The sequence below is a fragment of the Varroa jacobsoni genome, unplaced genomic scaffold, assembly GCF_002532875.2.
Source record: "Varroa jacobsoni isolate VJ856 unplaced genomic scaffold, vjacob_1.0 scaffold_11, whole genome shotgun sequence".
Taxonomy (NCBI): domain Eukaryota; kingdom Metazoa; phylum Arthropoda; class Arachnida; order Mesostigmata; family Varroidae; genus Varroa; species Varroa jacobsoni.
The window spans coordinates 68,858-95,993 of NW_019212913.1; the positions used below are offsets into that span (position 1 = coordinate 68,858).

A 27,136-nucleotide genomic window follows, 5' to 3' on the forward strand; every position below is an offset into this window, starting at 1 on the left:
TTTGCCTACCGCTGCTTGAGCTGTTGATCCATAACGAATGTAAGACCACGAACGTGATTGCCCAGTGACGCGAGGAGGGCGCGACGAAACCTGTCATTCGAAGTCCGGGAGAGCAGTTTTGACGATGTTTAGCGTGTATGGTCCCGCTTTGTCATGGAGCAGTATTGTTGATCAAGACTTTTCTCTCGAATAACCTAGTTGACTTGATGTAACTGAGCTAAATAAACGAGTTAATCAATCGTCTGCTTCGTACGAAGCCATCTGTGTAATAGACTCTTGCCGCGGCGCCAAAGACAGAACGAAACCTCTTTTTTAGAGAGGATTCAATTGAGTCCTGGCTCTTGGGGATAACTATTCCGATTTTGGGGTCACAGATGCCACTTCTTGTCACCAACAACAAGTCACCACAAAAATCGGTCACTGTGCCGCTGTGACACTCATCAATAGGTAAGATGTTGACATTCAACGTTAAATTGCGTCCTCTTATTGTACCTAGAAAGTGCATGAAACCCGAAGAGTGCAGCCCATTTTTGGGCCAATCTCCCGGGTTATTTGTCGATTATCACATGGTCATCATCTAACTCTTCGCAATCCCTCATAACGGAAACAACATCAAGGTGCCGGGTACCGTTTCGAAATTTGACAAACTCTCTTTTGCAAAAGTCCTTTTAATAATAGCATCCCTACCGTTAGCTGTTTCGAATAGTGTGCATAATGCTCCCTTCTCCATCTGGAACGTCTGCCTAGGAGTTCTTTCAAGTGTAAATTTGACTCACAACACAAGAGTAAGGGTACAGCATGCTGCTAGGGCAGGATCAGCGACCTAACGGTTGCACCTGGAATAACAGAACAGGTGAGAGAGAGAAGGTACACAAAAAAATGTTCTGCCTTAAGCGTGGGAAAATTTTTTCTAACTTAATATGCTAGTTTATGGTATATAGCATTTTATAAGTAATTTGAAACTTTCTTTAAGAAGTTTTTTGCAGCTAGAGAATTTGTCATTGCTCCCTCTTAACCGCAATGATCCAACGCGAAGGTGCTTTAAAAGTACAATCGAGTCAAATTGGTATTGGCCCTGTTTCAGTAACGCACCATGTTGAATACGGCCTATAGCTGGACCTCTGCACGTTTGCGAAAACTGACCCTCAGCTATAGCTCCCTGCTGAAGCTGTCGAAAAATAAGAAGCCCCTTAATGGGAACCTGTACGTCGACGAATTTTCGTTTTGTCAGTCGTCTTCTAGCATGACAACTATTGCTACTGCTATATAGACCAAGATCTACAGTTTATATATAATATCATTTTAATTATAGTACACAATCTGAAGACCGTCCAGTGTAAAGCTCTGAAAGGCAGGGCCATGCCAAGTAAAGTTTGCAAGTATCAGGCTTCTAAGTGTGGGTTTGAAGAATAACGTACGTTTACCTTTAGCCAGCGTTGCAACTTGGCTGAATTTTTTAAACTATTCTAATAAATGGTTGTTTGTTTGTTTGTTTCGAAATATTTGGCAGGTCGGCCTTTTTACTGGGGAGAAGTATCATTCAATAGCGTAAAGTAGCATTGACATTGTTCGAACTGAGTTAAGCTATACGAGCATAGTCGGTCGGTCAGTGTGCGAGCATCACTCAACAGGCCAGCCGTATTCTCATGAATAATGTACATATGAAATGATGTAATATATCCAGATGAAAGCTGAACTGACCATAATTATACAGACGATATTCATCCCGACGATAACGGCTATTCGCGATTAAAACGAGTGAGCAAAACAACGCTCAAGATTAGCCATGTTCAAAACAGGTAAAAAAAAAAATGGTATACGTTCCTAGTATTCATGAATACGTCGTGGTAGACATGTACATTAGCGATGCTGATGATGATATCGTAAAGATCCTGGCGATCGCCAGACATGGCGCACGCTTAATTGTACAGAAACATTTGTAATTGAAGATGACGCTAGAAGCCGCAACTGCTCATTCGGGTCAATATGCTGGCTCCTGTCTTGAGTTCAGTTTAGAATTTGAATATGTCAGAGGAAGAATGCGTGGAGGGGGAATACGGTTGATTCTTTGGACAAATTCGAGGTCGTTCCTATAACACTGGACAAAGCATGTGCCTTAGGTCTAAGTAACCCGCGACGGAAATTCCTCATGTTCTTCAAAGGGGAAGAACTAGACTGGAAGATTGTGCCTCTTTTTCTTGTGATCTGATTTTGACCAGCTGATATGTGATCGATTGACGGACAGCAGACGGTTACTGTGCCAATCTGTCGCTCCAGGTTAAGTTATTGCGAGGTTTGGGCAGCGGCACGAGACGCTCAAGGCAAAGCCTACTCTTGCGAGGACCGAAATAGAAGTCCCACGCGTATTATCCTTGCTTACATTAAGGTTTGTTTATACGTGATACAGAGATCTCAAGTTCTTCTGGAGCGCAATTTAAGGATGAAATGACCTTCGCTGTCAACCCCCAAAGTATGAAAATTCAAAATATGAATATCCTGAAGGACAGATTGCGCAGTTACACTTAACTTTAGAGGATTACGCTAATTAGCCAAAAAAGAAGCTGTTAGCTAAGACTTTTTAGATACTTGTTTCCCCATAAGCTTTTGTAGACTCGTGAGTTGTCATAATCATATGTCTAGTTGTTACAACTCTTCAATGAAAATACATTAGTTCGCGTATTTGTTCAATGTATAAGAAAAACTCATAAAATTCCCACAGTGAACTATGACCAGAGTTTTCTAATGATAAAAAAAGTATATAATCAGATTGTACCTTTCACGTTTTCTCATGCGTTTCTACCTGCTAAAGTACATTTTAGCATTTCGTTATCTTATCTAGCATAGTCGTATTCACACCAGATTTTATTTCGGTTCCAGGTTCAGATAAGCCATTTACGTCTTCTGATTCTGAGTTTTTATTGCGTACGCTACAATCACGCGTTGCGTACTTGAAAAGTATTGTAAAACTAAATATTTTTAAACATTGTTTATGTATCTGTAAACCGAGGTGCGACGAGCTATATACTGACTGGCAAAGAGGCTCGAGTTCGAAGTAGCCATGAAGCTAAAGGATAGCTACATAAGGAAACTAATTGAACCCTAGTTTGCGATCAGGCAGACGCAAAATAGGAAAATGGACGTGGGATTAAATATGATTCATCATGAAGGTACTAGTCCTAGTAATACTGGCAGATGACGCAGACCTACGGTAGCGTGCTAGTGATATTTAATTTGCAATTAGCCGGTAATAGATACGTTGAACCTATGCATTTGCGAGAACGCGCAATTAAGAAATATAGTTATAATGATTCAATTTAGACGATTGCGATAGAAAAACTTTTCCGACACAGATGAAACAAAACCGCAACGTATCACCGTCTTTTTTTTTGTGGTCATGTGAACGAATAAGTGTTGTAAATGATTCAGATTGTAATCAACCGCTAAATGAAGCTTCATCGCTAGACTGGAACGTAAGTAATAGAGGGTTTTTTACATAACAAAAACGCAATGTTTAATTCAAATTCCGGTAACACATTAGTTCAGTATCTATTCGTTCGGTTACGTTACAGTTTTCTTCTATCTGTTTACGTATTGAACTTCATTAAAATTGTTCAGGTTTGCTATTGCAGAACTCATCCAGCCCGTTTTTAAGACCCTTGATAGACATTAATGGTACCGCTACGAATCATTTTCGCCAGTGACCGGAGAACGTGTTAATTTATAAGCGCGAGATAGACTTTGAGTCAGCTTTCGCGATGCGACTTTAATAGTCTATAATGCTATACAAGCGAAAAAATAATGTTGCATTTCGGTACCTCTAAAAGCCGTTTTCTATGGAACGATCTTTTTAATGTGATTCAAGTCGGCCGCATACGAATTCTTAAGTGTCAAGATCCCTGCAAACGGTCACATGGCTGAAGTTAGTCTTCGGAGCCAATTCATCAGTTGTTCCTAAACGACCGGCTGCCATTTAAAAATGCCTTTGGGCGATCTTAGATGAGCAACCGGGCCGCGGTGTGCTCTCCAACTTCAAGATACATTATAAAACTTCGCAAATCCCTGTAAATCAGTCCTCTCGTAGCATGTCGAGTTTTTGACCCCCGGCAAAACGCGAAAAAATGCAACACTGCGCACTGAAATTATAGCGAATCTCTATAGCACATCCAAATGGTATCGAATAGTGCACAGAAGTGGACGGACAATGGAAAGGTCAATAGAAAAAGATATGTTTGAAGAAAAAGACCATTTTTTACGTTCCAACCTGATATAGGAACCTGATATATATATATATATATATATATATATATATATATATATAGTTCCCATAGAGGACGCGGAATGCCATTTCCGATATCCTTTTTCCTAACCTCAAGTTCAAGTTGACAAAGTCTGTGCTGATTTATCATCAGCTGCTAGATTCTTTTTTAAATATCAGAGGAAAAACGAAAAAAGAAGAAATCAAAGAACTAAAAAGTCGGGTATACACATTAGGCAGCCGCACTGCCTCGTTCGGAACTGAAAACGGTCGCCAACTATGGACGCTTTAAACGCTTGTCACCCAGTTGTATGTGCCCGCAATGTACTTCAGAGCATTTATATTTTGGCCAGCCTTTATCACTTGAAGTGCCAGCTCTAACAAACATTGCGGCCAAACAACGTTGGCCACGTAATGGTAGGATAGACGAAGAGAGCCCCGTGATAATGCGTTGGTAATATGTTTGTTTATTAATTTTAGGAACAAGTGAGATGGCTAGGAGCGCGGACGTATCCACAGTTCATTTCATGTTGCATTTGAAATATACCTAAGGGTCGGTACATATATTTTGTAAAGGCGAAACCGTAAAGTAGACTAGCTCAGTAGTGTACGATTGAAGAAATAACCTGACGATAATAGAGGCTGACTTCAAACATCACTTCCCACCTTCTTGTTTCTATGAGCAGGAGCAGTCGTCCGAAAATACTTATGCCTCTAGATGTCATTTTAAATCTCTAATGCGTGTTATTCTCGAGCGAACTAATCGTTCTTATCCTCGTCCCGCTTCGAAGGGGGGTAGGAATTTCATGACGATTATCTATAGGCAAGCACACGCGTTTGTGGGACTACGATATAATGTCGATGGTAACAATAGGATCGTCTATACGTGCGCAAAGCTCCTGTATGTTACATCTAGGGCAACATTATCGATTGCGGAGCAAACCCTTGTATTTACGCTGCGTCACTCCCGTACCTTCAGTTGAGCATATATTCAACATCGGTTGTTGGATGCCGGTGGACTCTGCCGCTGCCAGTTATCTAATGCCGGGCTGGCTACAGACGCGACGACACAGCGTCGAACCCTTTGATGGCATCGCTGATCCCTTAAGATAGACCAATATCCAGCAGGAGTAGACACAGCCCAACGTTAGAGAGATCGGGGAAAGATTGAAGGAAGGAAGTGCGAGCAAGCAACTCTTGCCAGGAGAATAAACCGCGCCGGTGATGGCGCTGCTGATGATGCTGAAGTCGATGCATCGAGAGGAAAAAAGCAGGCCCAGGAGCGCGACGGCAGCTACGGCTATTGCGGTTGTAGAAAAATCAGCAACGGCGGCCGCCGACGAATCGGACGAGCCAAAGCGCAACGCAGGTCCTGCTGTGAGTGAGCATACGTACAAGTAAGTTGCTAAACAAGCAAGCTTGACGCTGCCAATTATCGATGAGGTCCGAGGAGGACGCACGCATCAAGCAACGAACGAACCAATGAACGAATCGAGCTAAATGGCACGCTCGACCCTGCCAACTGAGAGAACTGCTTAGCGAGTGTTCTCCCTTCGCCCGCTATACATTCTTCCTTTAGCATCGAACAACCCTTTATTCCTCTTTCGGCCCAGTAGCGGCGACGGTGGCGGCCCGTTGCGACTGCTGCTGTCCGTTGTCTCTGCAGCAGCCCCAGCTTCTATCTCTTCGCGGAGCGGGATCGCCATAGGTACTGCGTTCGTAGCGGCAGCAGCAAAGACAACGGCAACAACAGTATAAGCACATCTGCAGCTGCTTCTTGTGCAGCGGCTGCCGTTTCTTTGCTGCTGCTGCTGCTGCTGCTGCTGTTGCTGCTGCTGTTACTGTTGGTCGCACCGTACGCCAGCGACTCGCGCGCGATCCGCCCTCTCCCCGCTTCAGCTCTGCCCGACGTCTACGACGATGTTGTCCCGTGGACGAAGCGACGACGAAAGTGTGGATGAACCGATGCGGCTGCGTCCGCTGCAGGCATGCTGCATTGGAATCGAATGGAAGGAAAGGATGATGTTATTCTTAAACGGGCACTAATTCTTAGATCAACGACCATTGCCGTTGACACCGCTGTTGCTACTCCATCGTTGCTAGAACTAGCTCCGGCAACACAGCTGCAGCTGAGACCGCAGCCGTTGCGAGTGCCGCCGCCGCCGCCGCCGCCGCCGCAGTTGCTGCCTTGTGATCGTCGTTTCCTCGGCCGTGCTGCTGCTAGGACGCTTGGATCTCTCTCGCCGAACGGGTTGCCCAGTCCAGCTCGACTCGGCGATTCGGATTCGGTTGTTCGGGCGTTCGGCTGTTCGACTTGTCGTTCCCACTCGACTCGACAGCGGCAACGCTTGTTTTGTGTTCGGTTCTGTTGCATTACGGTGCTCTGCTCAGGACAACGAATCATCGCAACAAGACAGAAAGAAGCGGAGAACAAAGCCGAAAAAGGCTCACGTGAGCGATCCGAGGAGGACAGCCGGAGCTACACGCAGGAGGTTTTGAGACTAAGTACAGACCAGTTTGAACGAGGAGTGGGTGGTGTGTACCTATGACGAATTCCTGGAAAAGACGAAAAAGAAATATACAGCTTGCTCACAGTTCGTTATAGCTGGACTCGAATACAATCCACAACAGTGTGACGATACATGTCTGAGGGCCTTTAATGTCGGCTTTTGTAATCAACTCTGCCGTGGTTCGTAGTTGTCGACACTTGGCAGGGCGGTCGGCTCATAAACTGCCCTCTTCTTTAATGCTGTGACTAGCGGGCTCAATAAGCTAATCGGCCAACACGCGACGTTTGGCGTGTGCGCACCTCGCCAATCTCGAACAGTTTGAAGCCGAACCCACGTAGGGAACGTCGAAGTAAGCTTCACAAAATCTAAATCAGTGGATTCTATATGTAGGCCGTGTTCGGGGCCAACTGGTCTCTGTCGTGTTCTTCTACAGTACGTTTCGATTCGCGCGCGTGAACGCGGGCACACACACGTGCGGTTAACTGGCAGGTAGTTGCAGCCCCACGTGGGGCTACAACAAACGCGAAAAAATCGCTAGGCTCCCGATCACGTGACTCACGCCAGCGGTAACAATATGTAAACTTCGATCTCGTAAAATTCGTTCATGGCAGGATCGCTTGGATATTTCTTGGTACCTTGCAATGATGATGTTTCATCGATAATTTGACGTACCGTTTAGTGCAATTACTGAATTTCAGTTACTTGAACGAAAAAAAAAAAAGTGTGAATTAGTCAAACTTGTGATTACTCGAGCTTCTAGGTAATAACTATAGTGCTGATTTGGGTGAGGAACTTGGTATTCGCTATCGTGCAAGACGCAGTGGACTATAATGGAATAGAACAAATATGCTGTGCAGTCAGTATCGCTAGCGACTTGCCCGGTTGACGTATGACGTAAGTATTTTTCGTCACAGCCTCTTCACGTACAGAAACCATAGACAACTTTGAACGTTGAACCTCCCCATCGTATTTGACAACCGTTCGAACTTTTCTATCGATTTCAAATTTGGGCGTCCAAACTCTAAAGTGATCACGTTCACTATAGGTGAAAAACGAAAATCGTGCGTGACAACTGTAAATTACGTGAACAGTTTGAGTTCACGCAAGCCAGGTTTCCACTGCGTGCATGAGACAGATTTTCATACAGGCAACTGCACGATGGTAGAAGACGCTCTGACTCTGACATCACAAATGTATAGTTCGGGCTGTTCAGAAAAACACCAGTGTTACACAGAGCTTATGTAAACGTAAACGGCTACATCAAACTAGGAACGATAACGTTTAAAAGGAAACAGAGTCATGTTTTCCTCTAACTTCTTGGTTTTTTGATTTGGATGGTCTAGCTTTTTGATTTAGTATGGTCGTACCATTTTTCCATACATTTAAATTTCAGAGATAAGCGCTTTGGAACCTTGTAGGCTGATCTAAAACTGAATGAAGAGGCAAGCCCTAACACTCACGCTAGTTCAGCAGTCAGCAAACACATATCTGAGCAAAAAATTCACTGCACCTTTAAGTCATGTGCATAGCGAACCGCAGATCCATTCGATGGGTACTGTTTTGTGAAATGGCCAACAGCATCCTATTGCTCTATCGGACAACCACCTTGCCCAATGCTGTGTTGAGACGAATTGACTAAGTACGCTTCTATTGAGCTCGGTTGTTTTTGCGAGTACATACACGTCTCAGTATTTGGTGTGCGCGTGTGACTCTGGCAATTGTTCCTTTTCCCAGTAAGCGCCAACTCTCAGCAAGACCAGTCGGATGTCGTATGGCCTACTGAAGCTGTCACCTTAAGCAAAGAAAACCCCTTGTAGTAAGACTCAATTGACGCAATGATCGATTTCGTATCAGACCGAATCCCTGCGGAACAGTACTTGTTAAGGTTTTTGACGGATTCCACTCCATATCAAAATAGATTATAAAGCAAAAGGGCCTTATACAGTATATCGGTTATACGTCTTGTGTATCGAATTCAGCCGAACGGCTTTGTTTGTAACAGAAGTGGTGCTTACCAACAGAGCTACGAAGTTCCTCCAGCGAAGGAGAATAGAAGAAATGCGCTAGCGCTATAAAGGACGACGCTAACTATTCCTATGGCTACACTTTATGCTCTGCACTCCTTGCGTATCGACGTCAAATGAATACTATGATCTTTTCGGTTTTGATCATTTGCGCGTTAGCCTCATCATCAGCATAGGCACCACGTGCCTGATGCGTTGTATATGCGCTACCTGGTTGACTTTGCGGCAGTACGAAATTTCCAACCCAGAACTGCGCTACAATATTTAACATAGAACTAATGAAAACCTAACCGACTTCGATCGGTCCACAAATAACGGCACAGTAATATCCAACCGTGTATGACTCATCTGCAACGTGTCCGCATTTTTTGTCTTCAGCTCCTTTCTCACTTCAGTCTTAGGCATATATTGATCGTGCGCATACGTTATAGCTTTTTAATATACAAATGAACAATGCAGGACACGGGTCGCAGCAGTGGCTGTACATAGATCTACTTCGGAAGCTCAGACTTTCAAGCCTTCTTGAATGAATGTCCTGCCTCTATACTTGCTAGGCTTTACATTGACTTCAGAATTAGATAATGAAAAGCGTAAAGCCGGACGAACCTACCCAGATGGGTAGGTTACCTGGGTTGCATTTTACACAAATATGACACTGGCCAAACTAGTGCTTAAGGGAAACAAATAGCGACAACCTTTCTGCTTATTGAAAAATTTGCTTCCGTTATACATTCACGATGCGGAAAACACTTATGCACTGGGTTAAAAAGTTTTGAAGTTAAGTCCGTGTTTAAGTTGTCTCCGCAAAATGATTATATTGTTGCTTGAGCATTATGCAATCATTAAACTTTATCCCACTGAAAATCGGAATATATGTATATATATATAAAAGTAGATGTCAACGACTGCGTCCACGAGAAATAACAAATCCCAGTCAGTCATATTAAAACTATTTATTTTATAGTGATAATTCGGTAATGTTAATTCGCTTGATACAATCGTTTGCGTACTTTTACGGCGCAAAGCCATTGATATAGACCCGTTACGTAGCGCGTACGACTTTAAGCAGTCATCACGAAAAACACTGCTTCGAAATAATTACTGAGAGCTGTATGCGAGGGGAGCTATTTCCAGTAAACTGTTACATAAAGATAATGGCTATTCCACCCAGGCCATTAACGTTATATCACGTAACACATTTTCGGCGACCTCGATAGAACCAGCCACTTCTTCAGTTCCGATTTGTCCATATCATATCGGTACCTTTAAAGTGAAACTACTATAAGCGGGACTAAAAGTTGTGCGACGATATAGAAACGGTCGGTAACAGTTAACGCAGGTTGAACTGTAGGCCACTTGTTATATCCGAATGAGTCGAGATGTTCTGCCTGTTGCAAGCTGGCCGCGTGACGTAAGCTTGCCTTCGAATTAGCAGTCACAGCAACTAAAAAAAGCGTGAGGACAATCTATCGGCATAAAAAATCAGGGCTCGCGTGTGTGACAACAAGCAATGTTAATATGTATAGGCAAAGCGAATGGACAATAAAATTTGCAGAGAAAATAGAAACATGATTGTCCGGAGCGTTCGGCTTCAGACCCGCAAATGAATGGCTGTCTGTACCGTTAGGTAAGCCCAAGCAAGTGATACGACTACGCCTTAGTAACTACTTCCTTTCATCGATACGTATACTCGTAAACTTGACTTGCTGAGACAAACAACGATATACATAGGGCATTTGCCCTAAGGTTGACTCTTCTCCTTCGATGTCGGCAGATTTCATCTGTTACTAGAAAGAAATAAGCTAAACGCCAAATGGAATCACGTAAAATGCAATCACTTAAGTCTATCTCGATGTGTGTATGCACTCGCACTTAGGCGCACGTGCGGACCTTGAGAAGTTTAACAATTAGAAAATCAGCTGGTCAACCATACTATGAAAATGGGAAAGCATTTTCCCTGCGTCCCGTTGGTCTGCTTCGTAAAACTACGATTCCTACATTCGTCTGGTGGCCAAACGAAGATTCAAGTAAGTGTATCAATATTTGTATGACTTGTGTGGGGGGGGGGGGGGGTATCTATAGCGTTTGCTCGCCGAACTTGAATTTTGCGATGCTGGCAGCCTTGTGTGGGATTGTTGGCAACTTGGCAAAGCAGAGTATTCCATTATCGATTATATGAAATTTGTACCCATATTTAGCAAGATGGCCACACTTTTAGACGGCTGCATTTATATAATGACTGAAAAGACTACTCCGGTTCAAGTTCCTCGATCGATCTATACTACGTTAGATGTATGATGAAACAAATAAAAGAAAAAAAACTATTTTGCTCTTCAAGTAACAAATAGTTGCAGATAGTGATATGCGGGGGGGGGGGGGGTAAAGGCGTGTATTGAATATACACGGATGCATGGCATTTTTAATTGTGCCAATATATTGTCTTAGCAAATTACTCAACGACAGAGTGTAGATATGAAAATGAATGGTGCATATGCAGAACGAAAGCCTTATGTGCCTATATGCAATAGTAAGTTGCTCCGTAAAAAAAACTTTTACATTTGACTAGTAAAGCCACAAAGGATGAAAGGACGCAAGGCAAATCCCAAAGGGCTTCAGATCTGTTCATTACAACCGTTCGAGGTAGAGGAATTGGCCACGGTAGTTTTGACAGTAAACCACAGCAAGGTAAAGCCTTAGAACGTGAAATCGACACATTTTTCAAGCGAAAACAATACTCGTTCAGCGAAGTCAATTCTGCCGATCGCCAAACGGTAATCTCCATCTCGATCGCTGACGTTACCTTGAAGCTGTTCATGCGTAATCATAACAAAAAAAAAAAAAGCCTCAATATAGCTTAGTCGTGACTAGAGGTTCGACTAATAGTCAGCGTTTCTTAAGCAATGAAGCTTTTATCTTTTTTTTTTACAGTCTAGCTGATTGACCCGAGAGCAGAATGTATACGGTTAGTGAGGTGGGCCTATTGCTTTGATAAACTATGATTCCACTATGCGCAAATAACACCATGCAGACCACTAGGAAACGGACAAACTGATCCCCACTGTATTCGAAGACTGATACAGAAATTGTGTCTTATCAGTCGTTTTCCCGAAAACACTTGGTGTCTTTTCAAATCTCGCGGTCCTATATTAACACACCGAACGAACTTCGTAAGCCCTTTGCTGACTAATTCGATCGTAATAACACATCATGAGTTAATGAGCAAAATTAGTTAGAAAGAAAGCCATTAACTACCACTCTTAGTGGGCCGTTGTTTCGTGACATAAAAATATCTATGACTTTAATTAGTCGAACGTGTTCGCTAGTTCATGGATGAGTGCCTACGATGATTCTGGTGGTACTGAACTTAATTTAGTAGAAATGATCAATATGTGGGGCAAAAATGGGTTTGAAATTTTCCAGCATTGTAGCCATATCGCAAATTCATCTGTAGCTGCACCGAGAATCGGACTCATTTCCTGCTCGATAATCCGCTGGTCCTTGCCCTTACATTCAACAAGCGCTTTTGCTGACTAAATGGGTCAAACATTAGTGCGGATGATTTTAAGGGTGACGACAGATACAAGCAAAACCGATTTGACAGACGGAAACTGAAACATGAGCAGATATAAAACGGGAAGTTTGTTTTTAGCGTGATAAATACGCCTCTTGTTGATCGTCTACAAGAACATATTAAAGGAACACAGTTGTTCTTTTTTTTTTTCATTGAGGCTTTGCTTCGATAGGTAAGTGCAGGGACGCATTGGGGGTCATACCCAGCGGGGCGCTCGTAAGGGTATGTTCGCTATGAACATTCATCGTTGAACAAGAATTTTTGAAAGTGACACTTCCACTGCACGTTTCTATCGGTATACAGCTTCTGTATCGCACTCTTGCTCCATATGTTATACATGCACGACAGGTTTAGCCCAGATTTGAACCGGTACAACACCCAACTGATATTGCCAAGAGAATCAAATTTAGATTGTTTCGGAACGAACTCGTTCGTTGTAGGGAAATCGAAACAAGTATAGAGCAGGTTCACTTAAAAGCCGGATGTACATAAATCAGCATTTTCTAGCTTGAACAGTTTAGCTTGAACATCTGTGACTAATGCCAGATGACTAAATTGGTTATTCTTATTGCTTAACCCTATAATTATGCACCTATTTAATATATGTATCTTATACTTACGTCAAGCGATTTTCCTTGTACACAATAGACTGATAGATAACCGACGTCGATATATTAAAGGTAAAACGACAGTCTTTTTTCCTGCTACGAGCACGCTTAGATGTTCGTTAGTGACATTGGGTATTATACTTTTAATCAAGGATACCAGAAACATTCTGTTTGCGTTTTCATCTCCTTAAATCGAAAAAAAAATGTTCGAAAAGACCTCGTACAAATAGGGGCCACCCGTCTAGTCTGACGGTGTTATTCGGCTAGTGATGGACAAACGCCTGATTTTTTTTTACCGAGAATTGTTTTTAAAAAATGTACACTACTAAACACGTTAAGCGGTGCTTTGCGGAAAATACCACATATACATAGCTGTTCGAATGGTGACAACTTTGTTCCGATTTCCTAACCAACAGTGTTTATTCTATAAATATATAAAACAAGCAATGTAGCAATGATAGCGAAATATAGCTATTTTCACAAGCATGAAAACCGTGACATTAATAATAGGGTAATGGCATAACATCACCTAGGCAGTATGACACGAAAGTTTGTAATAAGCGCCATTTTCAAGTGCGTGTTAGTGTTGAATTCACTCCGTTAACGTGTCCGAAAGCGTACTCTTTTCATGGCAGTACTATAACCCAATTGGCTGACAATCTGTATATTCGCCCATGTCATCTACCTCTATTACAGGGTAACCTTAACGCCAGTTGAGTGTCGATAAACACAATCACGATGATGGAACTGGCAGGCGCTACAGACCTCAGTATGGGCTCCTCGCCGAGACAAACTCCTGGACATCCTGGCCACACGTACCGAACTATAGACTCCGAGACAGCCCACGAACAAAAAACTCGATTGCCTAACTGGACCGAGGAGGAGAAAAACGTGCTCATTCAGGAAGTTCGTAGAAGAGCCGCAGTCCTCACTACACCTCGAGCCAAAGGAATGTCGCACCTCAAAGAAAAGGTAAAAATCCTGCATTAATAATAATAATAATAATAATCATAACTGCTTTCTCACACAAAAATCCGGATGCTGCGTAATTTCCACGAGCTAGTTGCGACCTGAGTTTGTTAACAGCGTTTAGAATCTTCTACGGCTATTTAATACATAATTTCAGATACGTAATGGACGTACGTAATGGACGTATGTCCTTTTCCGACACTGGATTACTGAACTTGCTGATAATGGATACGTTTAAGAGTATTCCAAGAATCATATAATATGATTATCAAATACAATCGTATAGTTCAGCGATGAAGCGATTGCTCATCTACGGAAAATCTTTCGGATAATTTCGATTCTCAAATCCACTGAGGGCACTTTTACGCTGCGTATCTATACTGGTACTGCCACGGCCTGGTTCGACGCATTCGCATGAAATTTGCCATACTGAAAGAATCGGTCGTGTATCGTTGAAATTGAATGAACGATTGATATTCCTCTGTGTCGAGGAACAATCTAGTGATCTATTCCTACATAGGATGACGGCATGCTGAAGTAAACCCATCCTCTTCAATGAACATACATAGTTTTTCTTCTGCGCGAAATCGGTCAACGCAGGACGATACTAGAGCTAGAATTACGTTAAGAATAAAGATGCTTAGCTTTCCAGAACATACATACAAGATATTGACTTTGCATCTAACTAACTGGGTACGTTAACTTTATCCGAACGGTTCTCCAATAGTTAGTACTTTAGATCTTCGATAATTCGTTAAATGAAGCTTTTATAAAATGTGGATGGCCCTTTACGTAAGCAAAAGCTGAAAGGGCCAGCAGATGATCACAACTGAGTCGGTCGCATTGCAATACACACACTCTTACGAAATGGCTGTCTGTGTTTGCAGGCGTGGGAAGAGATTACAGCAGCGGTCAACGCGGTTCAAGCTCCGGGTAGTCAACTGCGGAACGCACAAACCTGTCGTAAAAAGTGGGAAAATCTTAAATTATATGCGAAGAAAGCGCAGAAGGAAGGTAGAAGTAAGTACGCTACTGTTTCTAACAATAGTCCTTTTTCTGAATCGATGTTAGCACTTAACGAAACAATAAACCCGAATATCAAACAATGATACGTATAAAAATACAATTATAGTTCGCTCAGCAATTCATACAGTCATCCTGTACGGAGTACCTCACTCGAAACAAGCTCTGTATTGAATGAAATACGGGTTAAAAATAGTGAGCTGCAAAATCCATTCAATATGCGTCATTTTACCCGTTAGTCCGTCCACAAGAAACCAATCGAACCAGCGTGTCTATCGTTATTCCCTCCTGGTTTAATGGAAACCAATCGTCAGTGCAGCAGGTACACTCTTGCCTTTTTGCTGACCATCCATGACTAACTAGTTTCTTCTTTTCGCCATTACTGTTCTTCCTGAAGATATTTTATAGTTAACCAGCACAACCAAGCGAATTAGTCATGTTCGACAATCGAACGGGCGACAGCGCGCTGGATAAATGATTTAGACAAACAGCTAAAGCATTTCTATGACGTTACAATTCAAATGGACTCAAGCTGTCCGTGGAATGAATATATCCGGTTTTTTCGAGCGCAATATGCAGTGTCCTCCTCGGCTGAATTAATCGTGGCAGAAAGCAGCGGCAGAAACCGCAACTGAGTACTGCCGGGCGCCGCTGCCCTGGATTCAACGGCAGTTTCTGACGCATGCCCCTTTCATTTGTCGCGCATCGAACGCACGTCGCACTTAAGCGTCGTTGAAGCCGAGAACACAGCCAGCAACAGAAACATCGGCAGCCAAGCGGTGAATGATGACGCCATTCTGATTCTGCCACCCTGACTAAGCTGTTACTTCCGAACTGCTGGTGCTGCTGGCACCCCATTCTCTGCCATTGTATTATTTAGCATGCTTGCAGAAACTTCCATGTCGCTGTCCAGTGCAGTCCTGCCGCCGCCGCCGCTGTTGCCATCGCCTTAATTGAGTAGTGTCATGTCGTGTCGGATGCCTCCGTCTAGACGCTGTGGTATATGAGTGTTTATCCTTGTCCTGGAGATAATGCAGCCGATCAGAGAACTCCCTGTTTTATTTGGAAGGCAAGCACGACATGATCGCGTCTCATGACGCACCTTACCCACATACCTGCGCTGTGGCCGTTGTTGTTTCAAGCGTTTTTCCAAAGATTGTGCCTACACCTCCTCTAGCAATGAAGTTCTTCGTTGTCCGCTAGGTGCGCTGATAGACACATACATGCATTCTCCCTCTCATAATAACAACAGCCACGGCGGCAACTGTTGCAGCAGCTGCCATAACCGTAACGGGGTCTAAAACCGCGCTGAACACGTAATCGCATATACACGTAGAGTTGAATAGACTCGAAATGAGACACGTACGATACCGATTGCATCGCCACCGTAATGGTGTCAGAGAGCGAAATACGTTCCCGTCTGCGTCGTCTGCCCACTGTATGTAAGCGTGAATGGGCGAACGGCATCCTCTTCTTCGAATGGTACGCCGTCCACGCGGAACTGCATCATTTCTCCGCTACTTTATTGCTATCGCCATTGCGTTACTGTCAGACAAGCAAGCTCGACATCATACGGACACATAAAGCGAAAACGACGAATTACACTCGAAAAAAGAATCTATGCTGACACTGCTAATGCGAGTGACACGGCTAGAATATCATGACAAAGCGTTGTTAATATAAACAGGGAGCAGGCGATCGGGAGTACAGACCGATGACCAGATGAGCCGGCGGGGGAAAATTCTGTGACAGAGTATTCCGTTAGGGTCGCTGCAGCGATTGAACGAACGAACGAACGAGCGAGCGAGTGAGCGAGCGAGCGAGCGACAGGACAAACAGAACACGTAAGAAGATTGACGGAAAACAAATCGGGGTTGGGTCGCTGCTGTCTAAGAGGACAGATGCTGAGCAGAAAAAGCTAGCATCGCCAGCTGCAGTCACGGCAGCCTAAGAGAACGCAGCGACAGCGTAGCGTCAGCACTGAGGCTGCAAATAGCCGGTGAACGAATGGGTGAGTGAATAGTTGAAATGTTCGCCCGCCGGCATCGCGACGCGTTGGCGCTTCTTACCGTTGCTGCCGGACGCGCGAGTTAGCGGGCAGCTGAGTGACGAAGCGATGACTGATCGAGCACAGATTAGTGCACGAACATTACTCTTTGTTCTTCAAGATTAAGCTGGCCATTGCTGTTGCTGCTGCTGTTGGTGAAAGGAGAGACGACGAAACCCGTTGCGGCAACGGCCGAAGCAACGCTAGCCGCGGAGTCGATGACGAAGTCAATATCTCTAAAGTGCCGTAGTCGTTCAAGCCCAGCGCGAATGTAAAGCCTACACGCACTAAAAGTAGAAACAAAGCAACAAAAGCGACGAGTCAGCCAGCAGCAAACAGCTAGAAAAAGCTAGCAGCTTTTTTCGTTTTGTCCTTCTTTCCGCTGGCTGGTCTTCGTCGTAACTGCGGTCGCTACTTGTATATGTTCATTTTTGATGCCGCTACGCTGCTGCTATCGAAGCTGCTGTTGGTGTTTCTGATAATTTCTGCTATCGATAGGCGATTGCGGCGGCAGCGGCGGCAATAATAACGCCATCAGAGCCGCAAAGGAGCTGATCGAAGCGACGGACTAAGACGGCAGCACCGGCAACACAAACTAAAGGGTGACGATGAAACCAACATGAAGCAGACGCTGCGTCGGCGCTGCTGAAGTCGTTGCTGCAAAAGGAACTAAAGCAAAATGTTCAGGTGGTGAACGAGTAGCAAGAGGAAAATAAAAGAACATCAACAATAACGACGACGACGGCGACGACGACGACGACGACGACGACGGCGGCGGCGGCGGCGACGAACGACAAAATGAAAACGCAGAAGAAGGGTTTAGATCAGTCAGCGCCATATCTTTTAAGCAGCAGCGGCGGCAGTGTATTTGATTCGCGCGGTGAATTTGAAGAGATTCAGAACGCTGGGAAACAAAAAGGAGATGTTGGAGAGGGGAATAAGACAGACATCAGCGCAATCTATTGGCCATCGCATGTCACCTATTGCCTGTGAGAACTGAGAATTGGTCACGAAAGATTTTAGCGACAATGGCGACCGACGGGGGATGAACGATGACTGTAACGGCTGACCAATGTGGCGGTAAAAATAGCGTGAATGGTTAATGCGGCCAGTGTACTAGCTCATACGGTCGGCAAGGTCTGACTGAATCAAGTCAATCCGACGTATTTAAGCCCAACTAGCCCAGCCCAATTCACATTGATTGAAGGAATAATATAACGTAACTTTTCGGGAGCAGGATAATATTGAAAAACTGATGGGCTGGTGTAAATAGATAAAACTGTATTATTTTGCTGGCAATCTCCAACCGAAACGGGTCCGTGATTTTGGGTTGTTCGGGCCATTTGTACAAACTGCGTCTGGCTGAATAGAATTGAGCTGAGCTAACATATTAGAACGACTCACTACAGGGCGTCCAATATGTATAAACGAGCATGACCCGTGTGGAAGCTGCGACCGGTGGCATTAGCACCAAAAGGAAAGTTTGTCTCTCTGAACTGTGGAAAATAGAATTGACGTTTGGAAATGGCTAAAATTGATTGGCAGGATAAGGACCGACGGGCATAGGGCTAATACCATCATATTATGCCTACAGTACTGATGTACGTTTATTACGAAAACATTATCCTTTTTTCGACCGTTGAAATCCGCGTCATTCCGTCTCTCTTCGAAATTATCTTACGATGATAAAAAACCGTAAAACTACAAAGACGCTACAACAAATTCAAAACCGTTCGTTGCACCTTCAGTCACAATCGGCCCATTTCCAGGCGTCTTATTATTATTGTTGTTGAAGACAGTCTCATCTGCCGAAAGGTGTGGGCAAAGCCTTTCTCTGTGTTTCAGACTTGGGCACAGTGCACTCGCGTGCTGGTCGTCGGCCTGAAGGTTATCAACATTAGAGCTAAAGATGCGCCTATGCGCATAGCGTTCGCAGTCTCGTTACATGCATTGACGTTACATATCAGAAGCAAAAGGTGGGCACGAGATGGAGGCGGTAATGAGGGGTCCACCGCCAGAATATAAGCCTCTGTTTCGTTTGTGTATGGGCGCGATAGAACAACGAATGGTACGTCAATAACGAAATAAAACAGCGCCGAATGAGCTAGTCTATAAAACCTCGCTTACAAGATTGAACACAGAGCCACGAAAATGCATGCGGGTATTGGTGCGCGTGCTGTGCCAGTGTAAATACGACCGGAAGTCAGCAGAAAAAAGAGGCGATTTTGATACGACTAGCCTTATCGCCTTAGCAATAAGCGCATGACCATATTCATAAAATAGACTTTTGATAAAGGAGCACAAAGGTTATGACTACACAACAGTTGTTTTACTAGGATGAAAACAGCAAACTGCATAAAATGGGAACGACACCCGTTGACAATGATACAAATGAACGATGAACGAATGAAACTATCTCGTTTCCTGTATAGTCGCATAGCTGAATGATCGAGCTGGCTGGAGTATCTTAAAGTTTCTCATTAGCTGAATCACTCTCGGCTGACTGCGTGATAATTTTGCCCCTGATCTGTGTCAGTTAGATTTTTCTGGTTGTTGGATAAACAACCCGAGAGTATCTGCGTTTTGCCACCATCGGCAGCTGACCTATTTGAAGTTGGCTTCTAGGCTACATTATGTTTTTTTGCATTGAGAGTTCCTACTCTCAATCACTTTAGGTATTCGTGTGCCGCATACTCATTGTATAAAATCACCTTACACACTATATTACTAAAGAATAGAAGAAACGGAAGGAAAAAAGGGTCCTAACCTTTCATGGAGTATATCCGAATTTTACAAGAAAAAGGTGAAGGGGGCGTCTTGGCCGGCTTCGCTTGGAAGTTCGTTCGTTGCTTGTTCGCCCCGTTCGTCCTATCCGTCTATTACCTTCAGCGTACCTGTATTCTATATATACGTAAAATATGTGTTTGGGTGTGAGTAGTAGGACTTTCCGGATCCTTCCGAACCCTTTCGAGGTTGTTCGACTTGATTACTCGCATCTTCTTCGTTGAGAAAACTGAGCAAGAACACCACCAGAATTGAAAGGGTCGGAGAACCGCTGCGCCGAAAGAAACAGACTCCTTAACTTTGAAATCGATGCCATCGCCATCGTGCAATAAATGGACAACTATCGTGGTTTTTAATAGCAATCACTCAGGCATGTCCTAGACAGTGGAATTAATTTTGTGGAATAGAAGAGCCGGGACCAGTCGACTTCCATCAGCTACTCGTGGCATCGCTAGTAGCCGCAGCAGCAGCGTCGACATCAGCAAAATCATCAGAATCGCCAGAATCATCATCGCCATGATCATCATTAACCGCAACGCAACAAGAACCGCTGCTATCGGGAACAACAGGCACTTTGGGTCCGACTGAAGAAGCCGTAAGAAACCGCGTTACTACAACAAACAACGACCATTGCCACAGCTGCAGGAGCCGCTGCAGTCGCCAGCGAACAACGGTGCAGCCGGCAATAGCGGCTGACGCCATCCTCCCCTTGAGGAAGCCTTTACATTGTTTCCTTTTACCGTAGTAGCAGCAGGAACGGCCACAACGCCACCGCCATCGACGACAACAACGGCGATTGACTGCAAACTAGCCGATACGACTCGTAGTCGCTTCGTTCCGATCGACGATGCGAGAAAGTCTATCTTTAGCTTTTCTATAGATCAAAAGAGGCACCAACTTTTTGATGCAGGCACCGCCGCTAACACGAGGACTCGCCATAGTTTGAGAGATTTTTCAATATGTTACTGCTTTAGATATATGTATATGTGTGTACATCTGTGCACTAGAAGTGCGTCAGCTATTATTGTTAACAGCTATTATTGTTAGTAGGCCATTATCGAGTAGCAATCAAGAGCTTAACAGCCAACATACTTACATACACTTCAACTATTACATATATGTATATCTAAATATACACGATATATAATATACGTATACAAACGTGGCCCATTTCGACCGCTGTTGCGGCGTTACCATTACGACGCGACTCTTTTCATTCAACAACAACAACAACGGCAACAACAGTTCGTTAGTTAACGCTGGCTAATGCAAACGAATATGGCTAGCGGCACATCAGGCCAGACCGACCACGATGCAACTTCAGCTAGGGTACTTTTTTTCCTATAGTGCTAGCTGCCTTTGGTTTTTCCACCGCATGCCTCTTCGATACTCCAAAAGATGAATGTGCTAGCTATGTATGCGACCGTGTGTGTACACTTGCTGGTAACACGACATGATCGGTCGACCGACCGACCGACCGACCGACCGAATCAGGCTGAGTAGAAGTCGCCAGTGAGTCTAGCTCCGAACTGTCGGATTGGCATCGTCTACTTTTTGCTAGCAGCGAACGTACAAGCATACATGCATATAGTGTGTAATAGATAGATTTGCAGCTCTTCCAGCTGATGACGATGGCTTTGCTGATGGCTGTTCTGATATTAAAAACCCAGTTGCGGCCGACCGCTTCATCAGCGTTACTTGTGTTAGTTCGATCTTTACGTTGTCGTACGTATATATATATATACACACACACACGTATGTTTATATATACGAATGTCTCTGTATGTGCTTGCGCATCTTCTTTTTCTGCGGCTGGTTATATTTATTGTAGCACTGCTAGCGGCGTGCGGCCTCTTAGGCATCTCTTAGGACGCGCAAGTCCACCAGTGACGTCCTGGACCGACGGACGAAAGGCTGAAGGGCCGGTAGTACAAAACTTTTCCATTTTGTCGCTCCGTTATCGTCTGATGACTGCTCAGACGACGACAACGACAACAACAATGACAACGACGACGGTAACAAGCAGCGTAACGGCAGCCGCACTGCTTCGTATTCGACAAAAGTTTATCGAAGGATGAGGAGCAGTGCATTTTTTCGCTTTGGGTCCTCTCTTGTTGGTTTTCTTCCCGTTGTTTAAACTAGCTTCATCAACTATATAACAGCTTTGTGCGGACGTAGACCGCAGCAATGCTGGACTGACGCTAGTGCAACTATTTCATCTGCCACGCCATTGCCGCCGCAACAATACATCAGCGGTCTGAAGTTCTATACTATCATACTAGGACTACTACTGTCAAAATCGCGCAGGCACTCCCATCCACTAATTAGTTGGTACTTAGTCAATGGCCGTCTGCTGGTTGAGACCAGACTGTCTGGTCTGTTTCAGCATTGTCGCGTACGGATTGCACAACTGCTTTTGGGCATCGGGAACAAATGTTTTGCGTTTCGGTACACGAGCCTTGAGCATTAGTCCCGAGGACTGGCCTTTTGCGGCACTAAACGAGGTGTATCTGTCTACGTCCGTACATGAACCTAGACGAGCACGCGCTCTGCAGGTAGACACGTTACCCCCGCGCTACAATGGGGACCGGACACCGAGATTAGCCAGAACAGCAAGATCCACAATAGAGAGCTAACAAAGCCGGGGGAAAGAGGCGACAGAAGGAGAAAGGGGCACAAGGAGAGGTGAGCAGTCGTAGAGCCGGGAACAAAAAACAGAAAAGCAAGCAAACAAACTGCGTCCATAAAAGATAAGCAGATCGAATATACTACGGTATATGGAGCTCGCCGGCGGCCAGACCGGCGAAGAGTGACGCCAAAGAGATTGCCGATGGGATGAATAGCTGCACTGCTTAACTGCAGCACCCGCCTGCCTGCGCCGAATCTTTGTGTTCGTGGTGCGGCAATGGAATCCGCTCGTGCGGCAAGAATTAATCCCGAAGATAGTCGCCTTCAACAACAACAACAACAGGGCCGTTTTTACCGAGCATAGAGTGGAATCGCGCCACATTAGTAGAAGAGAGCAGACAAATGCCTATGAACCGGTTGTTGCTGATTCTGGGCGCGCGGGCGCTGCGACGGCGGCTGCTGATGATGATGCGAGCGTAGCCGATACTGCCCCTTTGCTTGTAGCAGTGAAGGTGACGCTGGTTCGATGGCTACCGCGGCTTGTATGCTGGCTCACCTTCTTTCAGAGTCTTCTTCCTTTTAGTAAGACTCTTTCAATTGTCAGCCTTTTCCTTCCTTCAGGACTTTTCAAATGTGAAAGGCCAGAGCCTACGTGCTTCTTACGATAGTGCTTGCGGCGGCCGCCGCTGTTGCCGCGGCTGCAATCTGACCAGCGCTCTCCACTCGGTAAGTGGCACCTGAATAAGCCAATGCTCCGGTGAAATCAGAGAAGTCGGGGGCAATAACAGCCGCGGCAGTGGCCCGGCCACGACAACAACAAACTGGAACCGATTCTGAAGAGTACGTATGAAATTTCCGTCGAAATCTGAGCAGTTTTATAAGCATGAGGGCTGCTATTGCTGAAGCTGTTCCTCAGTCGTTATTGTCATCGTCATCGAAGTGTGCGCTTTTCCTTTAGTTGTACGGAACGGAACGGAGCGCGAGCTCAGTGGCGGTCGACAGATGCCAGCCATCGCAGCTCCGGTGGTGGCAGCTCCGATGGAAAAGTCATCAACCCCTTCGTTACGATGCATCCGCGTCGTCAAGCGCAAGTAGTTGGCGGCGACTATGTGTATTAGTCCACTGGTCGGAGAGATAAATGGCAGCCGCAGAAACAGTTCGAAGCGTCAAGCCATCGCTCACCTGTTGCTTACCTCTGCAGGCAAGCGAGCAAGTACCCTTATTGGATTGCGCTCATCTCTCAAACGCCCGCCAGATCTCCCGCCTATTTCGTCCCGTAATCTTCTTCTTTCTACGGCATAGCATTACTATACACTGGCCAGCGCCTGTTTGCATCGAGCGACGGACAGCAACCGCAGCGTACGTTGACGCACAAACAGACAGATACTTATGCCGACCTGGCATCAATGGTTTCACTATGATCAAAGCCATCATCAACACTGCTAACACAAGCGCCATTAGTATATTCTCTCCTACATATGTATACGTATACAAGTTAGAGAAACTGCTGAACGTTACGGCATTTCTATGTAAGCGCTGGTAATAGGGATTTTGCGGGGCGACGAAACAAGTAGCCCCTGCTTCTACGGCTGCTATTACTGATATAAGTAAAATATCTTGTGGCAGGATGCCTGGTGGACATCAGCCGGTCGAGACTGTCGATCTGAAATTCAACTATCTAAGTTTTATGGTTACTTGAATGTTGCTTTACCTGAATGGATCTTTTCACCTGTCGATATACAACACTCATCGCCGTTATCTGCTTTATTCTTACTGACTTATGTCAGAAGGTTGCACTGACGGTAATTCTCAACCTACAAAAACCGAGGCTATACGACGCAAAATTCGCTGTTTGACCTGGTATTTTTCTACACTTTCGTCTTATTCATTTATTTCTGCCGTTTCCCCATTTTGATCCGTGAGTACCGCTGAGAAAAGCCCAGACATTTTATTCTCTGATGCCTGATCTCGGCAGGCAGCAACGAGATCGGAGCGAAAGCGATACACGATCGATCGTTTGGTCACTAGTAATGAAAAATGCGATTATATTGGTCTCAATATACTGTTTCACGGATGCTTGTACGGTACTCACACAGTTTGATTTTTCTTTTTTCTCTGAAGTTTCATTTGCATGAAAATTTCAAGCTAAAGGTTAACGACATTGAATATTTTTCCTCGAGAACAGGTCACACGTACAGCTGGCTAGGCGATTAGACATGAGAAATTAATCCAGGCTACTCTGAGCTCAGCCTTACCCATTCATGTATTTTGTGTCTTGTATCTCGATGCATGCATATCATTATTGCGGACCAGCGTCAATGAAAAACTAGACCTGATAAATACAGCCCACTAGAATGACAAGAGAGTTCAGGGATCCGCATTCGTGATCCTGTTAGTTCGCCTGCGTACCTTATACGAAAAGCCGACGAGACTTACTGGGGGGTCTGTCGGCTTTAAGGAGAACGAAAAAAACACGTGTTAAACACCGTAGCCCAATGTTTAATTGATGGATGATCATAGTACTAGGTCATGTTTAGCGCACAAGCGTAGCTCCCTATTGGACACCCGTGAACCGTTTGGAACAGCTTTTCTATGACGATTGTAATCTCCACTTCCAGTTCAGCAAATTGCCTTCCGAGGACGATTTCTGAAAAAAAAACAGCAGACGTATTATAAAATGGCATAACACGAGCTAGGATACGTAATAGAATATTTTCATTCAAAATTCTAATTGGCGTTCAGTTGAGCTTTTGTAAATTAAGCTAAACTTTAGATATCATATAGAATTAGTCTGCATCGTCATCATCACCTAGCAACGTAGCTAGGTGATAGCTTAAAGCAAAACTACCAGCGAACAATTCCAAGACTGGTCTATTGGCTCTACCATGTTGCAGTCTGAAACTCTGCCATTTTTTCTATATCTATTTGTCCTGATGATAGCCCATTAGTTGACTACTTAGCAAAATGTCTATATTGCTTTAAACGAACTGGATATTAAAGCGTATCAATAAATCTGGAATGGCGCCCGGAATGGCGACTTATTTATTCTTTGTTGGTAGTCAGTGCAGCATGACGACCGATGCAGTGTGCTATTTTTTCTATGTGAAATCACTTAAAAGCCTACGTATCGTAGCGATCAAACCGTTGCTTGCAAGGTGGGTTTAGTCGGCCTAATGCTATAATCCCGCTAGTGCAGTAACTGACAATACATACAGAAGTTTGTAGCAGTTATAAACTTTTTCACACATACATTAATTAGGTCAGTTTTAAACCTTATCAATAGAGATGTTTACTTTCGAAATACATAGAAGGGTGGGGGACAATTTGTAACACTATCGGGAATAGTTCTGCTAAATCAATGATCCTGCCATATCGATTTATTTAGCTACTCCCATCAGTGAACAGGGAGCGCTGAATGAGCCCATCGAATTGAGCGTGCTTTCAACTTCTCGACAACATCAAGCTAATGTGACTCACTTAACCAAATCGACTAGTTGCTAGTGCCTGAGGACATTTACCATGCATAGCACACATGTAGTTATCCTAAAACACAGATCGATTTGACTGATGAGATGGGCATATGACAACCTCTGCTATTAATGTTCCTTTCAATTGTTGATGGAATACAAATGAGACCTACTGTGTCTCGAACATTTTAGCCCTTTTCTAAGACGAGGCAAAATCCAGACCGTAAGGCTCGGTTCTCTAGTACCTACCAAAGCTCGAACACCTTTTTTTTTTCTTTTCTTTGTGCGCAGTCACTCCCCCTCTTCATCGCTCTATCTTGTCAGTCGAGTTGGCATCAAAATCGAGTATCGTTCTCTCAAGGGAGGGTGACCATCTACCAGTTCATCCGTCCGACCAGTCATCAACAGCAGCAGCGTCTAGCTGCTTGCGCCTGTCATAGAGTTGCGTAAAGCTGCTCCGGCAGGTAGCGTAATTTTAATGATTCTTTGCTCCATCCTTTTGCTACTCCTTCCAGCAGCTGCGGTATTCGCAGTAGCAACATCTTTCCGACTCTTCTCCACTCTTCATCTTAGCTCCTCAGCTGCACTCTTCGTTCTCGTTTTGATAATATGAAGCCAGCAGCGATCTAACGAACGCACCCGTGTGCGAGATAGAACGCCCGTGGACGCTGAAAGACGCTCAGCGTTGAAGGTGCACGCGGCCGTGAAGTTACTCGTACGCCCAAACACAATTACGCATAGAGAGGTACTCACACAGGCCGACGAAGCCGCCCTAGCCCGCATCCGCGCATACATAGGCTACAGCTAGGCTGAGAGGGTACAAACCCGCCGAAATTTCCACTCAGCGACGAAAATAGCTGCCACCGCTGCCGGACACCAAACACGAGAACCATTCTGTGTAGATTCCTCTTGGAATTAGCCTGGGATGCCCGTGGAAGCAAGAATAACAGAGGCGATATTGGTGATGTTAGTGATGGCAGCAACGCCGATGCGATGGTCTTCACACCCGTATTCACATTGTTTACGTTCTTGCGCTTCGGTGACCGGTGAAGTCGCAGCGGCCGCTGTTCGCCATCGGCCATAGGCCACATTAATTTACACCAGCCAGCCAGCCGACCGGCCGGCCGGCCGGCCGGCGGGCCGGCCAGCCAGTCAGTCAGCCAGCCTCCTCCTTGTCCTCCTCTCACTCAATGTTATTGTCTACAAAGGCTGGTATTTCCGACGGCAATGGCGCCAGCAGCAGGCGAAGT

The 27,136-nt window shown here is 44.8% G+C and overlaps 1 protein-coding gene and 1 long non-coding RNA gene across 7 annotated transcripts in view; one reads left to right on the plus strand and one right to left on the minus strand.

Moving 5' to 3' along the window:
* Positions 1–699: 699 nt before the first annotated feature.
* LOC147754025 (uncharacterized) lies at positions 700–26,976 on the minus strand. 2 transcript variants are annotated; one of them, XR_015313665.1, is made up of 3 exons: positions 26,136–26,976; positions 24,829–25,066; positions 700–836 (listed from the first exon to the last, which is right to left on the minus strand). It is a non-coding gene; the product is annotated as an uncharacterized LOC147754025 (long non-coding RNA). The 2 variants fall into 2 exon arrangements; XR_015313650.1 differs by lacking the exon at positions 700–836 and having other exon boundaries at positions 24,171–25,066.
* The window catches only part of LOC111265668 (uncharacterized), a 46,231-nt gene continuing 25,397 nt past the window's right edge, over positions 6,303–27,136 (plus strand). For 3 of the 5 annotated variants that reach the window (XR_015313571.1, XR_015313577.1, XM_022842639.2), the window contains exons 1-3: positions 6,303–7,659; positions 13,665–13,940; positions 14,825–14,957. Coding sequence is in view for 3 of the 5 variants with exons in the window: in XM_022842639.2 (XP_022698374.1) it covers positions 13,707–13,940; positions 14,825–14,957 (367 nt within the window). In the remaining 2 variants the exon portion in view is untranslated. Of the gene's footprint in view, positions 7,660–10,706; positions 10,817–13,405; positions 13,941–14,824; positions 14,958–27,136 lie in introns of those variants that run through there. The other 2 variants (XM_022842575.2, XM_022842708.2) reach the window with 2 other exon arrangements.